This window comes from Primulina eburnea, chromosome 6 (assembly GCF_022965805.1).
Source record: "Primulina eburnea isolate SZY01 chromosome 6, ASM2296580v1, whole genome shotgun sequence".
Lineage (NCBI taxonomy): Eukaryota > Viridiplantae > Streptophyta > Magnoliopsida > Lamiales > Gesneriaceae > Primulina > Primulina eburnea.
Window position 1 is genome coordinate 38,733,891 of NC_133106.1, and position 17,865 is coordinate 38,751,755.

The following is a 17,865-nucleotide window of genomic DNA, read 5'->3' on the forward strand; positions in this document are numbered from 1 at the left end:
TTGGTAATAATCAAACTCAAGTTCAAACCAAACTTTAAACCAAAACTCTCTTGAACGTTCTTGTCATCAAGCCGAACTTAAAATGCTTTCAATAAAATTCTATAAAATAAGGATCCACAAAAATATATGAAAAAGATAAGAATTCGACTTGGATTCAATTTGTTTAAACATGGTTAAACCTGAGTGTGTCCACTACGTAAGTTTACTGGTGGCTATTTGATCTGTCGTAGTGCTGTATGTGTTTCAAACTAAGAGCAAGAATCTTCACAAAGCATCGTTTGCACGGTATGTTTCAAATCCCAAAAACATTAAACCATATGTTACAGTAGCCACAATCATAGTTTGCTTCTGAAACACCCCCCAAAACAAAACCTCACACAAAATTGTCATGACATCGAATTCCACATGTAAACACCAAAATGCGACAGGACAGACGACAATAAGTTATTGGACATTCCATATATATCTTCGAGTTTGATACATTTTAATTAATTCACATAATTATCTATGATAAATACCTCCACTTGGCGGGACGATCTCTCGATACCAGAAGAACTCTTGAAGCTAAGTAATCAAACGAAGGAGAATACATGTCATCTGGTCCAATAATTTCTTTTGCATTCTCTATGTTATTATGATTCATTGTGAGGTACTGAGAACCATCGTCCTTTAAGGATTCGAAAATAAATAAACCGAGCCCACACACTCCCATAACGGAACTTGAATTCCCCCACACTTGTGTTAATGCTGAGAAATGGTAGTGAGCATTTGATTCTGGCAATGTGTAGGTGCTGAAAAGATTTGGCTTCCGTAATGAAAAACGTTGGATTTGGGAGATGGATTGGCTTTTACCCATTGATCTTAAATTAGTGCATCCAATGTATACTGAATCGCCACAAGAAAAGGATGACTGAACGTCCACACCAACTTTTGGAATCTTGAGACCTATACCAGATGGGTGGCGAAAATCAAGAACATTAATGGAATCAGGAGTGCAGAATACCCCATCATTTCCCTCTGCTTCTGATGAACTAATTCTGCAAAAAGTATACACACAGGTACCAGAAAGATGTTATAGAATCGAATTAAAGAATTTTTAAGGGAATTATGTGAGAAATGAGAGTGTTACCTCTGCCTAACTCCTCCGCCTAATTCTGCATCAGTGTTGTTCACATGGAGAGCAGAAATTTTTCGACCAGATGATGAAACTGAGAGTAATGCCTGCGGACTGAGAGAGCTCACATCAAATAGAGAAACAGAGTCTGCCTCTGCTATTACCACTTTTTCTCGATTTTTCCATTGTAAAGGGCTGGAATAATCCATGGCCAACACAGGCTTCTGCAACTCCCATTTCATTACTTGATCTCCATCACGTATGTCGTAAATTTGCACTATCCTTTGACCACTAGCTGTTGATATGATAAGAGGTCCACAAGGTTTATACCACCATTGTCGATTTTCAGTAGCAGTATACATTGACAAATTGTTTCTTCTATACATAGTATTGTTTGACAAGGGAGCGAGGGCTGCTCTTGTATTAGTGGAGTCTTCATCAAAGTGAAATGCTCGTACAAGTTTTGAGTAAAAATCCCATGAGCAGAAACCCGAACCCACGGAATTTCCAGCAGATGCTGCCACAACGTATCTCCCAGAGCACCCATCTGCGCTTGGGGCACGGATTAGCCAACAATCTTGCCACATGTTTGGTGAGATTCCAGCAGGAGGTTTGTACTCTGCCTTCCCCTGAGATGGACGCAGTTATAGCAGAGTTGATCAATACTTACTTCTTTTCATTAAAAGATCCCTTCACTAGTGCATTAATGAACAAACAGATACAAAATAATATAAATGGTTCACAGTTTTTCTTTTCGCAGATAGACATGAGCAACAATAATGCACAACATTGGAGTATGTGAGATTATTCAAGTAAGATCCATACCTCACAATTTGTTATATCATAGAATGAACAAGAACCATCATCATGAGCGAGAAGAACAGACTCTCCTTCTGACACAAACCATCCTCCAGTTGAGGTCTTGTTACCAATTTCATTCAACTTAAATGTACAGCTGTCTTCTATCTCCTCCTTAAATGTCATGGCTGGAGCTCTCCCTTGGTCATCAAAATCATCTAGTTTTTCATCAGCCATCAGCATAGCATCTATGGTAACGGAAGAAGTTGCCACTCCAGAAATTTTGGAATCCTCAATTTCTTGAACTTCACTTGAGTCTGTACTAGCCAATATTTCCTTCTTACTCAAAGAAGCCAAGAATTCCATAGCAATGGCATTGCCATCTAAAGAGCTTATTTTCTCCTCCAAATTTAGTACACCCTTGGATTCCCCGACATTTGTCATATGGGCCTCAGAACCTTCAGATGTTATCCTTGAAAATGTTCTATCTCTTATCAACTTATGATGAGGGAATAATCGAGCTTCCAATTCTTCAACATTCAACCCCTTCACCGAGTTTTTCACATCCACCAATTCCTTCTTATCTTTCATACACTCAATTTCATTTTTTTTGGCTGACCCTGTCTTGGCATCTCCGTCATTACGGACAGCTTGACCCATAGCCCTCTCAATCCCTGAAATCTTTTCTTGAATATCAGATAACATCATCTTAGTCGACTCTGGATTATTCATGTCCAACATCTCTTTAGTCCGCTTTATATCTGATGCTATTCTCCTCACTTTCCCTTCCAAAAAAGCAAGCTTTTCACGAAGCTTGCTGGGATGCTTACTCACACTATTCTCTCTTGATACCCCAGGAAAATTATTTACTTTAATAGCCGTTTTAGAGTCTCTCAAAGCAGACCCGTGTTCAACTTCAACACCAGAAGATTTCAACATTGCTTTTTCTACACTAGACTTTTCAATAAAATTATCAAGTTCTGATCTTTTAACTGAAATTGAGCTCAAATTTCCTATTTTTCCCTCATCACCACCATCATTCAGAACCATAACCTCAAATTTCCCATTTTCTCGAGAATTATGTTCCAACCCTTCAACAATTTCTCCATTTTTATCAAGATCTTTCGAAACACTTTTCTCAAGATCAGAATTTTCACTCAAACCCCTAAAATTGGAACGATTCCCTTTCACCTGATGTGGGCCCAGGGAAACCCTACTAGAGTTTTTTCTCAAATCAGATAAAGCTCTAGTAAACTCAGAGGGACTACAGCTCCTACCTCGGGGAACCGATGAAGTCGACCGCCTCAAACGCGGCTCAGCACGTGAGTCCTCCACCGGCGGCGCTAGAGCGGACTTATCAATCCGAGCCATAGGCCTGATGTTGGGTTTCTGAGTTGCTGCCCGGATACGGGATGTAGGCCTGGAGTTCTCCTTCCCTGTGGAAACAGAAATCCCAGAACCTGGAGTGATTTTTCCCCCACCAGTACCGCGTTCTTTCATCCTGCGAACTGATGATGACGCAGACATTGTGTATGGTGAAATTTGAAATGGATGCTGTACTGTGAGTGAATTTACTGAGGTGTGGAGGTGGGAAGGATATAGTGAGGAATTGGGGCATTTGCTTGCTTCGTCTTTGATCTTTTGTGTGGGCGGGAAAATAATTTCTTTCTGATTTTTTTTAAAATATTTATGCTCCCGCTGGGTTAGAAACCCGATTTTTGTTTTTCCGTGGATAAAGTCGTGTACATATAAATGAATCTTACTTGGTAAAACGATTATTTGATCCTTTTTATAAAAATAAATCGATATTTGATCCTTTAAAAAAATTCTATAATATTTTTAGGTATATTTACATGTGAATCTTTTACTATCCATTACTTCAGGCTTTCTTTTGTTGTCTTAATAAATCTTATTAGTATTATTAATATTTTTAATATAATTTTAGGTTGCAAAAACTTGTGTGAGACGGTCTCACGGCTCGTATTTTGTGAGACGTATCCAGATCTCTTATTTGGGTCATCCATGGAAAAAAAAAATTTGTGCAAAGAGTATTACTTTTTATTGTAAATATTGATAGGGTTGACCCGTCTCACAAAAGATCTACTCATTTTGGGTTTAATCGATTATTTGGATTGATAATTTATCACAATTAATAATCATTTTTTCATTATAACAACTGAATTGACTAATGTTTCATTATCTAATGATAATAAGATTTATATATATATTCATATAAATCAAAATCAAATGACAAAACAATAATTCACCACATAACTCAAAATTTAATTAATCAAACCACACAAATTATCATTGATTAATTATGATTTCACATCCTATTCAAATAGTACCTTAATAATCACAATTTATCTATATAATCTCATTAATCAATATAAATGCTACCTTATAATTATATTTATATCAACCATCTAGTAATCATCTTGGTGTCATGAGGTAACAAAAAAAATAGATTTAAAAAAAAAAATTATACCAACACAATATAATCTATGTAAAATTAAACTTTACATTGAATTTAATATACATGCATGTATCCTTTGCCAAAAATCGCTAGTTATAATATTGTACTAGGGACACATCCTGTAATAAGCAATTTTCACAATACATGCATATGAGCATAAATACATCATACACACACACACACACACACACACACACACACAAATGAATTGTGAATCTTTCAAGTCATACATTAAAAATTGGCCACTTCTTCAACCCAGTGAGGTTAATTGTCAAGTAATCCAAAACAAACTACTACTAGAGGAAAGCTCAGTTCCACCAAGACCTATTATTTCACACCTCACTTCTTACTCGGAGGAAATCCAGAATTCAGTCGTTGGCCTTTCTTTGTTCTTCTGTAAGCAAGCTCCCTCTGCCAGTCCAACCACTGAACAATTTCCTGTTCCTGAGCATTTTGTTACATTCACTGCAGGAATAAAGTGAGACGTAAATCAGGAAAGTAATTTTCTTTAGCTAATTTCTGTGAATAGCAGCAAGCATAAACACATTTATTTACAATCGAGCACCATCAGACTCCAACCAAATGCACATTATGGATTAATATATAGCTACCTATGATTCTCACAATAATTATCTTTGCCAAAGGGCTTGGACATACAACGGTGATAAGTTCCTTGCTCAAAATTATTAGATTTTCAAATTTCTGTTTCAAATTAGAAATGAGATGAATCCTCATGAAAAATAGCTCGATCATTATGCTAGTAAACTAGCATCAACACTTGCAGTATAGAGCGAATCCTATTGGACACCATTATCATGGATGAGAAGGAAACTAATAACCACAAATATTTGAATGAGTTCATGCAAAATGTATATTCCACCATAACACTCAATAAAAAGAAACCCTTCAGAATTGGACAAGAATCACCGGGCCAAAAGAAGTTTGTCATTCGAAAACATAAAACTTTGTTCAGCCTTCCATTTCTAACAACATACTACCAGTAAAATGGCAAAATAAAATACCACACAATCATGTAATTCATCCACTCTTAAGTATACCCATGGTTAGAGTCATCAGTAGTAGTGTTTATCAATTTTGCAAAACTGGCTAGCACCTAGATGTAGTTGCATTACTTAAAAAATAAAAATAAAAATAAAAATAATAATAACAAGCTACACATGCCAGCAATCATTTGGGAGCATCCATGTGTTCACAGAAAGCATCGTTTGATTTCAAAAGAGGTTATTACCTTCATGCATGTCACTACTTGCATTTATGGCCATTCCAACAATGATGTTCGTTGTATGCATTAAATTCTACGTTGTATGCATTAAATTCTACGGTGTTTGCATTAAATACCCATGGTTGCTGACAACTCAGGCGTCGTAATGTTAGCCAACAAAGAACTAGGAAAATAAAATGGATTTATTTTAAGGTTATGCTAGGCACTATGAGTGACTTTGTTTGGTACCGGCCCTCACATGATTAAGATAATTTGTACTAATACCAATGTTTCTGTTCACTTTGTAGGAAGTATTCGATAAAAGATTTGTTAGCAACTTGGTTTAGCAATTTTCGCAAAGTGAGGAAGATGGTACAAAGTGCAGGTTGTCGATGTTATCACTTGGATAGAAATCTTGCTCGACTGGGCCACTGGACCCTGGATGTGACAACACGGTATCAAAGTCGACCATCTGAGAAATTCTGTAATCTAAGTGCTATGTAGGACAATGTACTAAAAGCACGAGAGTTGTCACTTAAATTTAATTTACAAGATATGATGGTGGTATAAACACGGAGCCACTTCTTGAAACCTATATGTGCACACATCTAGATTCTTAATATTGATGAATGGATGTCTTAAGCCGTGATAGCCTATATTGATTTGTTCGAAGGATTTCAGATTTCTCTAGGAAAACGAGTGGTCATTTCTGCAAAGCGAGAACTTATGCAAAATAGTTGTTAATGGAGTCCATCGTAAATAACGTTTGCACACGCTCAATGATTTGGGCGAGACAGATCAGCATTATGAAATGAGAGGCCAAAGTATAGAGACACCACAACACAAATTTATTTTACAAAAAGGAATTTATTATTTCAATGATACTAAGATAACAAATTTTAATTTCCCAATCATGATGGTCATCAAAATCATTCAAGTTGAACAAGCACCTCTTGTAGCATTAAAAACATGATCTTAAATGAACAAGCCACTTAAGTAAACATTAAGGCCACACATTCATGGGAAGCTACAGTAAACACCAACGCAACTAATTTTTTAGAGCTTCAAAGTCAAGTCTATCTCCTCTTCATCATCGCTTATGATAATTATCTCCTGAGAGGGCTTTTTCAACTGACTCATATGTGGCCTTTTATAACCAGCAACTCGTCCTCGACGTCCATTTGGTTCCCTCAAATGCAAGGGAGGAACAGTCGCCATGCCACGAGCAAAGCCACTCCTTGGACCAACTTGAGAGTGAGTTAACGGGCGAGTTGATGATGAAGCAACAGCCTTGTGGCTCATATCTGAATGAAAATTAGGCAGCGGTAAATTCTGACAAGCATCCACAGATGGCCTTAATGGTTGCATGGAATTCAGCACGGGTATCTGGACAACTGTAGAAGGTAAAACGTTTGGTGGCGTTGCTGAAGGAATAGGAAGGGAACATGATTTCAAGTAGTAATTCATTTTGGGAATGTCGATATAATAAGCTTGACTCATTTTGTTAAGAGACAAATTCCAGCTACTTTGCAAAGCTGCCATGGTACGACCCTGTAGACTAGGGTTTGAATTCTCGTCTTCAAGGTGAGCCTCAAAGTGATACACGAGGCCCAGATTATCAAAGAAAACCTTGTCACACACACGGCATGCAATTGGCATTGACTTAGTAGCAACAGGCTTTTTCAGATTTCCAGATTGTTCCATGTTTTGGTTATGAGAACTTGACTCATTCGTAGACATGGAAGATTGCAAAGAAACACAGAAGACTATTGATGAAGATTTAAGAATGCAAATGGGAAGACAATGCATGAGTCCTTCACGAGAACATCGAATTTATAGGGAAGAAAAGCGAGGTGGTTGGCATGCTTATCTGTGTTAAAGCACCTTAAGCGTTGGAATTTCCTGTATTTATCGTAAAATTCAGCATTCAACCGTAGCTTTGAATGGTTTTGGTAGAACTATTGTATTTATCTAACCTAAAAGCACATCTTTTTAAATTTCAAAAATATGATTCTCGTTCTCAGAAATATGATAAAAGTAAAAATTCCAAAACTATTCCAAGACCACACGTGTTGAACGTTCCATCAGAACGAAAAATAACTATTATGTTTTCTTGCATTCAATATTGGTAAAGCATTTCAACGAAGGAGCGCTCTAAAGATATTGCAATATAGACAATATCGGAGTTCGATTAAAAAGACACAAGACAAATATTTATTCACCATGGGCTTTAGACCAACTAATTAGAAATCCCAAGTTGTTTTAAAACTCAGAATCAATATCGATATCAATGTACAATTAAAGCTTAGAAATGTTATCACATTAACTGAACTTGTTAAAGTTTGAACTTTACTTTAACCTCAGCGCAAATTTGAATATATAGCTGTTTAGTGATTACCATAACCCTAATAATTGTTAAGTCTTTTTTTTTTAAAAAATAAAATCTAGACATTATACGCAATAAATTTAGGAAGCTAAAGCTATGCATAACCCAACATCCAAAATTTTGAAAATTAAATAAAAGGTTGCTGAAAAGGTCCGTAAAAAAGATGTGACATGATTGCTAATATCTACAAAAAAAAAATTCATTTTCGCTTTGTTATTATTGTTGCATCAAACCTTACGGAGTTTTAAACAATTTCAAGGCCTAAAATAAAAGTCAGACCTTAGTCTATTGAGTAAATCCAAAAGTCAACAAAAATACTAAAAAGGATTATGTAAACAAAAATTAGCAAAATACTGATGCTAACATTAAATGCTATACTCTATATTATCAGTGTTGTGAGAATACATAAAATATAGAATCAGTGATTTATTAAAAACAATTATTTAATACTTCACACACAATTTTGCTAAATTGTCCAGTCAAGGGAGGTCACGGTGGAAAACTTAGGCAAAGGGAAGAAGAGAGATATATTTATACACTCAGAAAATGTATCTCTTAGGCCGCGTTTAGTTGGCCAGATTAAGTAGGATAGATTATTTTATCACTCTGTTGGTATGATTTTTATTTAACCAGCTCAATCCCTCCTATAAATGATTAAGTTGTATTATGTGTGATTAAATAATACATCCTTCTTCCGTAGGATTATTAATCCCTCCTCTATTCCTACTCTCTTTCCAATTTTACCATTCTTCCTTCACCGCTATTGAATCACCTCGGCTGTGGGACTGCCGCCGCCAGACCGCCACCGCACTGTCGGACTTTAGCCAGACCGCCGCCGCCGGACCTTCGCTGGACCGCCGCCGCACAGACTTCGCCGGACCTTCGTCGGACCGCCATCGCCGTCGCCAGACCGCCGACTCACCGCCGGACTGCCGGACTATCGGTCAGCTGTCGCCGGAGGGGCAGAAAAAAAAAAAAAAGAGGAAGGACAATTTTGTCATTTAATCAAAATTTCACAATTATCATATACTTAAAAATCTTATCAAACATACTATCATATATTATATTTCTACGACAATCATTTTCTTTATTATTTACATACTAATCAGTAGTTTATTTTATCCTGCAACCAAACGCTGCCTTAATATATTATTGAGTAGGTCTCATGTGAGACCGTCTCACGGATCTCAATCTGTGAGATGTGTCAACCCTACTCATATTCATAATAAAAAGTAATACTCTTAGCATAAAAAGTAATACATTTTCATGGGTTACCCAAATAAAGATCCGTCTCACAAAATACGACCCGTGAGACCGTCTCATACAAGTTTTTGTCTATATTATTATGAACGTGGCTATCAAAGTAACCATATTTGGTAAGTTGGTATGGTCTTCATCATATTGAAATTTGGCCCCGTATCAAATTGCCACATGGTTCGTCGTCAATTTTTATCATTATGATATTACTCTTATTTTATTATAAATAAAATAAATTACAAAAAAAGATTAAACTCCAGAGAAAATTTAAATAAAATAAAAGACACGCGTGCGCAAAACGTGCGCCCGGACGTTAGTAATCTAAATAAAGTTAAGATTATCACCATGCTTCCTAACAAAACATGAATGCTGGATCTGGAACCCAACATCCGATAAAGTAGAAATGATGGTGGAGATTGGCAGAAGGCATAATTAGGTGGAGAAGATTTTTCAAGGATGAAAAACGTGGTGGACAATTCCATCTAGGAGATAATACAAGTACATGTATTTCATGGTCCGGTGAATCAAAAAATTATCGAGTTATCGTGAAGCGGATAGTAGAGTAAGAGATACACAATTCCACAAAATTATGGACTATAATAATATGAGATTTTAATTTGTAAAGTGGGATAAAAAAAGAAAATTAGTATATTGAAGGGAGTAGTAGAGATCACAGCCAGACTTAAGAGGACCTGATGCGAGTCATTCAGTAAGACACAAATAAATCCCAAGTTAGAGGAGTGAAGGCTAATGGGTAAATAAATTGATAGTGAGTAAGAAATATGAAATGCTACTTATATTTTCCTATCACTGACTCGAGCAACGACGTGTCAAATCTGTCAATATTTACAAACACGATGTGGCAGAACCTACATTAATCACTGGGACAGTGTTTGTTATCAAGAAAAGAATAATAAATAGCCAGTTGATATTGAAAGATCCTATCTGGGTTATTAGATTTCTTCATTTCTAAGATCTCTCGTCAAAGAAGATGTTGGGATTTCCTATATTAACAGCATACCTGATGGAAACAATATATACGGTCAGATGTAGATGCAATTTTCTCTATAAGAAGACTTTTTTTCTGGTCAGGTAGGTATGCTAGAGCGGTAAGAACTGTGATGATGAAATTTAGAAACTGACACGTTTTTCCGCAAGAGTATACAGTTAGTTCCACTAAGGTTTGTAGCTAAGCACACATTAAGCTACACCCAATAGAACTAATGCGCTAATCATCACATTCTCCAATTATACTATGAAAAGCTATCGAATCAATGGAAAACTGAGATACCATAAGGCATAAAACAACTAAGTAAAAAACTGCAATCCTACACGTTAAGCAAAAAAGTCGGGAACAAATTAAGTAATTTTAAAATGTCAATTATCCAATGAAAATTTAAGAAGAAAAATACCCGCATAGAATTGTATCGCTCTCTCCAATTAATTAATTTTCTAAGACGAGAGGATGTCAAAATTGAATGGTACCAACATACGAAGCTGCATTGCAAACATCAGATTCCAAGAAAAGCAAACGTCGTGAATGAGACATCACATTTTTACCACATAAAAACTGAAATTTTGACTTCTTACCATCGATTCGAGCCGGTGTGACCGGCGACAATTTATTTTTCCAATATTCTACAAGAAAAGGCACGAGTTTACCACCAACTTCATTACACACCAGAAGGGGAAACTTTTGAGGTATAGAAACTTGCTAACATCAAGCTAACGATAAAAACTTGAAGATGAAAGGAAAAATGGACTGCGGATTAGAAGGACACGGTGATCCCAAACTGGTTGGTGATTTGCCAGGTGCAGAATAAAGTATAATATAATTAAATATATATAATATAACCTATAAATAAAAAAGCTCTCGTAGCTCAGTTGGTTAGAGCACCCGTTTAGTAAGCGGGAGGTCTTGAGTTCGACTCTCAACGAGAGCAGTTTGGTAAGAAATTATGCTTTTCTTTTGTATGTAGACCATCGATAAATCTAATAGACCAATTTCAACACATATATATTTCTGCATTTTATTTAAAATCTAATTTTAGAATTACATATTTACCAATTACTCTATCGATAAAATCTTTTCAATTCACTTATATTTTAATTATAATTTAGTCACACTCATTCATTCATTCACAATATATATATTTAAACACTCGTCTAAAAATAAATATTTACTAACACTATCAACTTCTCTATCGATACAAAATGCAGTTCCGTCACAAAAGTGTATACGGTGGATGTCGAATGGAGATCAACGCAAATATATATAAACTTCAAAAAATGTTACTCACATTCATTAATCCTATACCCAAATAACAATTACATGAGAAATGACTTAGTCTCTACAATTTTATAACGACAAAGAATTACACATCGTCAACTATCAAAAGGGCAATAAAAAGTTACATATTTACAGAGCTCAATCAAGGTAAATACACCTGGGAAACTAACTTCATCCATGGATACTTCAACATTATGAGCAAGCACAGATGAAAAAAGCCAAACAAACCATCCTATTTACCTCAAAATAAATTTATCGCAGTCTTCACTCTTGTTACTACAGTCGTTTGATGCTAGTCACAGAGTAGCAAGGAGTTCCTTTCTAAGGTTCACCTTTTTTCGACATTTCTAATTTGGGAGGAAGTAGATTGAGAAAACTTCCTTGTGCAGGCGGAGAGTAAGAAGAATTTGATTCCTCACCTTAAACATTTAAGAAACATAATAATATAAAACTATGGGTCTTTTTTTATATGTTGTAAAAAGTAAACGATGCTATCGAGAGGAAGAGAATCATACTGAAGAGGGACTTCACGGTAGGTCTCTTCGGTTTAGTGCTCTTCTTCTTCAATTCGGCTGGAAATAATAAGACAAATGTTAACAAGATTCAAATTAACTGAATGCAACGTAAAAGTGAATATGGTTAGTACGCCCAAAGAGGACAGATATGCTACCTATTCCCGGAACTTCATTGTCCTTCACTATTTCAAAGTTCTTATAAGTGTAACCCATAAAGTTAACGTCCTTAGATGAAAGCATCTGCACCATGCAAAGACATAATCAGATTCGATCAGAGAAGATTCAGCAAGCAAATGTCTGCTTCACCAATGGAAATGTAAAGCCAAGTGTAAAACTCACTATATACTTTTACTGAAACCAAAATGGGGTGGTTTTGGCTTCTGCGTAACTCTCTATTTTTTTTTTTGACAAAAAAAAAAAACACATCTAAATGCCAAAAAAAACATCTAAATTTGTGGTTAACAAAGTGATCCATATACAAAATCACCCTACATATCCCAGACAACAACGCATTTGGCTGAATTGAGTAACTGATGTTCCATGAGGACATGGTACGTGGAGAATTGAAGGTTTTAAAACATCAGAAAAGACGTAAATAGAGATGTTATTGGCAGCATATACCAACCTTCCTCCAGGGTCCTGATTTTGTGGTCGAAGGAACTTGATTGTCAGACTGCAAGAAAATTGCAAGGATGTTAGAGAAAGAATAAGGAAGTAGAAACATGCAAGACATAGGTGTAACTGAAAAAAGAAGAAAACCTCTTCAAACTTTTCGAAGTTTTGAGTATCCAACTCATCGTTAACCTCTGGAATGAATGCCGCTTTCATGTGATACAACCTATCCCACTCGATGCCTTTGAACCATGGGTGAGCCTGGAAAGATGGTGTAACAGATAAGCTAATGGCCTTCCATAAGTTATAAATCTTCAGATTAAATATGCATGAGCAACACCTTAATTTCATCAGCGCCTCGTGTTCCAAGCCTTTGCTCAACATTACACAAGAGTTTGCAGATAAGATCCTTTGCTTCTGGTGATAACTTTGCCTCTTCTGGAAATTTTAAATGAATTCTCCAGTTCACTATCTGCACATAGAGCAAGGCGCGACCACCCATAGCAAGGTCACCCATCAATAAAGCATAAGCACAATGAACGTCCAACATAGCACTAGTTTAAAGAAATTCAGAGCAACCATTGAGCTTCATTCTATGGATGTCCTCGACAATGAATTGAAATATAAATATTATTGTCGGGTTTATTGAGAGAAAGAACGGTTTTATTTAAACAAGATTCGCCTGTTACATTCATGACTTCATGTGGCGTCTAGCATTGACAGGAGAATGCCAATTAAATAATTAAGAAAGACAATGGAAAACACAATCCATATCCATATCCATAAGAAGCAAAGACGCAAAGGGAAGACAAAATGGAAAGCACACACCAATAAAATTATAGCACATAAGACTAAATCCTATTATCATTACCTTTCTACATGTAGACATAGGTTCATCTGAGTAGAAAGGTGGAAACCCTACCAGCATCTCATACATGATAGCCCCAAGAGACCACCTAGGCAAGACACATGATCCAGATAGTCCCCATCAGACAAATAAATATTTTTTTCCACACAAAATAAAAAACAATATTGATAGGAATGCTTACCAATCACATTCCATTCCATATCCTTTCTTCAGTAGAACTTCTGGAGCAATATAGTCAGGCGTACCAACAGTCGAGTAGGCCTACGCCATGAAAAGAAGAGGGAATTCAACATAATTACATGCTGACCTTCCAGCTACAAACCTTTTTTATTGCCAGCATTAAAAATATATATGCGAAGAAGAGGACGAATTTGAGAGATGGAATCTCACAGTTTATATCCCTCGATAGACGGAATTTACCAATTTTAATCACAACCTATTCCCCGAGGTTTCCATAAATTAGGTGATTAGGTCAAAAGTAGGAAATAAGGGATGGCCTATGGAGTGATATGATTTAGATATAGGAAGCTTACAAGCATTCTCCTATTCCTCTGCCAGTGCTGCAGTTGCTCTTGTTGAGTGCGCCTCGGTGCTGCAGGACGCCCATCACTTTGAAGAGCCCCACTGTAACTATTTCCTACAGAGAAATCTTTTTCTTGAATATTGCTGCAATCCAACGGTTTGCATAATCCAAAATCTGACAACTTCATGTGTCCATTTCGATCAAGAAGCAAGTTATCAGGCTTGATATCTCTGTAAAATTATAAAGAAATATAATATGAAATATAACCAAACAAAACATGATTTGAAGCTAAAACATTCCATCTAATATCACAAAATTACGACAAACCTATGAATATAATTGTGTTTGTGGATTGATTCAATAGCAAGAACAGTTTCACCGACGTAAAATCTGGCTTCATCTTCAGTTAAAATATCTTTGCGCATTAGCAAAGTCATCATATCTCCACCAGGGAGATATTCCATAATAAGATACAGATACTCTTCGTCTTGAAAAGAACAATAAAGTTTGACGATGCAATTACTATCAACTTCTGCAAGTAAATTTCTTTCAGCTTTGACATGCTCAACCTAAAGAAAGAGAGGACAGGGTCGAAAATAGTAAGAACCACATCAAACTCGAGATATTTTTTTCATTCATTTAGTTTGATATAATAAATATTACCTGGCCCCTACGAAGCATTTCTGATTTCTTGAGTTTTTTCATGGCATAAACATTGCCAGTTGATTTCTCCCGACAGACTCTAACCTGCACTATTGCATTATTTTTAAGTCACCGTATGCGAATAAAATAGAAAATATACAACAAAAAATAAAACCAACATCATCATCCACAAGGAACATAAGAAAGGCAAATAAAAAATTTTGGGGCCCAATATGAGCGACTAATTACTAAGTATTCGATATGTGATCCCGTATCAACAGGAGAATGACTCACTGACGAGTTGAAGCAAGCCATGCAGTAAGCTGAACAAACCCAAGAATGAGGAATGTTTTGTCCTGCATTCTAATGCATCCTCTATGTAGGAGGATTGGGTAAATGTCAGAAAAAATCATTCAGGTCCAACCTTTTTCCCAGACCTCTATGCATCAATATTCAGCTTCACAAGATCATGAAAAAGGGATGTCCTTTATCTAAAATTAACTTAAAGGAAATGAATACTCTTATAGCTCAGACAATAAGGTGGGTTTTTGAGAGAGAGAGAGAGAGAGAGAGAGAGAGAGAGAGAGAGAGAGAGAGAGAGAGAGGACCTCTCCAAATGCACCCTTTCCTATCATTGTTAGTGGATCAAAATCATCAGCACCCATTTTATGCCTCTGAATGCGCATATATTCTGTTTCCTTTTTCTCCAAGCGCTTCAATATGTTGTTTTGCTCTTCCTCAGAGACCTCTGCATCAGCCAGTTTTCTCTCAAGCATGTTACGCCTACAAGATGTCACAATGAATGACTCGTTCAGCATTCCAAACTTGCAGTGTCATAGAAAATCAAGAACCAAAGTCCATACAAAAAGAATAAAAAAATTGTTATAAATAGAAGAAAATGAGAAACAATGTCGTGTAGATGGACTAGAGATGAAAAAACAAAACAAGCCAAAGCAGGATCTAGGAGTCAATCAAGATTTAACTCTCTTTAGCACATACAATAAGTACAACCCCAACGTAACATTCTGCCCTAATTCACTTATGCAATCTTCCTTGAAAACTAAGGGGCCTCTATTTTCAACAGTCTCGTCAAAAACATGACAGAACTATTGCCAATAGCACATCTGAGGATTTATCAAGTGAAACTCTCTAAACATTGTGAAGAAGAACTACTATTTCACACAGAGTGAAGGTGAATCAGACTTACGTAATGCTTCGGTAGTAGTAATTAACTGTAGCAACAAAAAGTGAATTTCACGCTACAAAATATGGATTATGGATGCACATTGTCTTAAAGCATCAAACATACAAAATGGATCCATAGCTATACATATGAACCACATTAAATGCATCAAACAACAGTTCATCATAACAAAAAATTGAACAAAGAGCTCTTACCTCTCCCTCCTTTCTTGCAAGCTCTTCATCTGTTCCTTGTAATGCTTTTCTATACTGTTTGGCAGCTTCTACCTTCTGCTTAGTTGCATTCGAAGGTGTTTCTTCATTCAATGGAGTTTTCGAGCCTTCTTTCCCATTGGGAGTAGGTTCTTTTTTCTTGTTAGCAGTCCTAGGCTTCTCTTTTGATCGTAACTTTCCAAACCAACGCTTAGCAGTTTCCATCCACCTTACCACTTTTTCTTATAAAAATTGAGACTCCGGTTCTGATGCTACTAAGTTGGCTTGTTAAATAATCCCATACACTCAGAGCCAAGCATCCAATGCATCAGCTACGGAATCAAATCCGCGGAGTAATGAGCAAAGATACCATTAATTCGTGCTGCATAGAGAAATAAACCAGAAATGATCAATCAAGAAAGGTCGGCAATCTTCTTTAGTAGTCAACAAATCCCTTTTTGGCAGGTAAAAAAGAAGAACGAACCTAGTCAAAGTTTCCATAATTTAATTTTGTCTAGTTTTATTCCTACTTTTCAAGCAAACCATTTCTTTAAATTCATATCTTCATTTAGCCAATCAAACTCCTCAACTTAAACGCCCAGAAAATATCATCCAGCACAAGCAATAATACATTAAACACCAAGACAAGATTTTTCTCTGGATCAGAAACAAGAGTAAGTCAAAAAGAGGAACAAACGCCAAAATAAAACTCGTCGCAAAAAGAGGATTTGAAGAAAAAGTGGAAAAAAATATCCTAGAAATAAACTGAGAAATCTACTGGAAGCCGAGAAACAAAAAGAAATAAAATGACCAAATTCTACAACTCAATTCCTACGGATAACACCAAAAGGAAAAAGGATCTTTAAAAAAACCTTAATAGAGCAGAGGATATATAAGAATCACGTACAGCAAAATTCAATCACTAGCACCACAAGGAAACGCATCACACCGATCCCAAAAAAGAAACAGAAGATTATCCCCTAAAAATCCAAATTTCAAGCCACGAGAACTTTCCCTAAAAGTAAAAACTCAACTGTCAGCATAAACATCAACCGAGAAGTAACCTTCGCATCAAATCCAGTAAGTGAAATTTCCCTCCATTTATTTATATTTATATTTATACACGAGAAATAGAGCAGTAAAACGAGAGGATACCAATGCGACAGCGAATCACTCGAAACCCTAAATTTATCTAGAGAGAGTAGAAGAAGGAAAGGTGAGAAAGACGAAGATTGCGATGAAACTTTATGCGTTGGTGGCAAAATTCGCTGTTAAAGGCAGAGAGAGAACGGGGAAGTTTAGCACTAATTGATGGAGCTGTACTGTAATAATAATAAATCGTATTAATTAAATGTTGCCTTTTTAAAATAAAAATAAAATAAATAAATGTTTAGCCGTTGAATTTCTCTCTCGGACGCGTTTTGACGAATCAAATGTCACATTCCTCCATGCAACCAATTCATCCTTCTTTCGTCCTCGCAACTTGTCATTTTACGTGCAATCCAATTGATTTTTATAGGTTCTTATTGATCACGTTAATTTTTTCTTTTAAAAAAAACTCATAAATATAATTTTACGGGTAAAAATACCAATAATTGATTTAAGACGATGGATAAAATTGCTATTTTTCAAATTAAAATTATCGTAAAATCGAGTCAAATATGAGATGAGATGATATATAAACAGATAATTAAGTAAATGTATTTTTTTAAAAAAATTCAAAATACTTACTTTGGTAAAAGAGAAAATAATATGTATGTACACATT

At 35.9% G+C, this 17,865-nt stretch overlaps 1 protein-coding gene, 1 long non-coding RNA gene, 1 other non-coding gene and 1 pseudogene across 3 annotated transcripts; 1 reads left to right on the plus strand and 3 right to left on the minus strand.

The window, feature by feature from the left end:
• Positions 1 to 298: 298 nt before the first annotated feature.
• LOC140835184 (KIN14B-interacting protein At4g14310-like) lies at positions 299 to 3,549 on the minus strand. Its single transcript, XM_073200623.1, has 3 exons — positions 1,940 to 3,549; positions 1,130 to 1,743; positions 299 to 1,037 (listed from the first exon to the last, which is right to left on the minus strand). Exons 1-3 carry the CDS (start codon positions 3,437 to 3,439, stop codon positions 506 to 508), a joined length of 2,646 nt encoding a protein of 881 aa, XP_073056724.1. The 5' UTR covers positions 3,440 to 3,549; the 3' UTR covers positions 299 to 505.
• An 866-nt stretch (positions 3,550 to 4,415) lies between these two features.
• Positions 4,416 to 10,804, minus strand: LOC140835185 (uncharacterized). The gene is made up of 2 exons (XR_012118856.1): positions 10,666 to 10,804; positions 4,416 to 4,853 (listed from the first exon to the last, which is right to left on the minus strand). It is a non-coding gene; the product is annotated as an uncharacterized lncRNA (long non-coding RNA).
• A 318-nt stretch (positions 10,805 to 11,122) lies between these two features.
• TRNAT-AGU (transfer RNA threonine (anticodon AGU)) lies at positions 11,123 to 11,196 on the plus strand. Its single transcript has one exon. It is a non-coding gene; the product is annotated as a tRNA-Thr (tRNA).
• A 331-nt stretch (positions 11,197 to 11,527) lies between these two features.
• LOC140835186 (uncharacterized) lies at positions 11,528 to 17,416 on the minus strand (annotated as a pseudogene).
• Positions 17,417 to 17,865: the final 449 nt, after the last annotated feature.

Excerpts from the sequence above, each read along its gene's own strand:
- LOC140835184 (XM_073200623.1), bottom strand. The coding sequence starts at position 3,439 with ATGTCTGCGTCATCATCAGTTCGCAGGATGAAAGAACGCGGTACTGGT. Across the intron at positions 1,744-1,939 it reads ATGATATAACAAATTGTGAG|GGGAAGGCAGAGTACAAACC; the intron begins GTATGGATCTTA and ends CGTCCATCTCAG. Across the intron at positions 1,038-1,129 it reads GGCGGAGGAGTTAGGCAGAG|AATTAGTTCATCAGAAGCAG; the intron begins GTAACACTCTCA and ends TACTTTTTGCAG.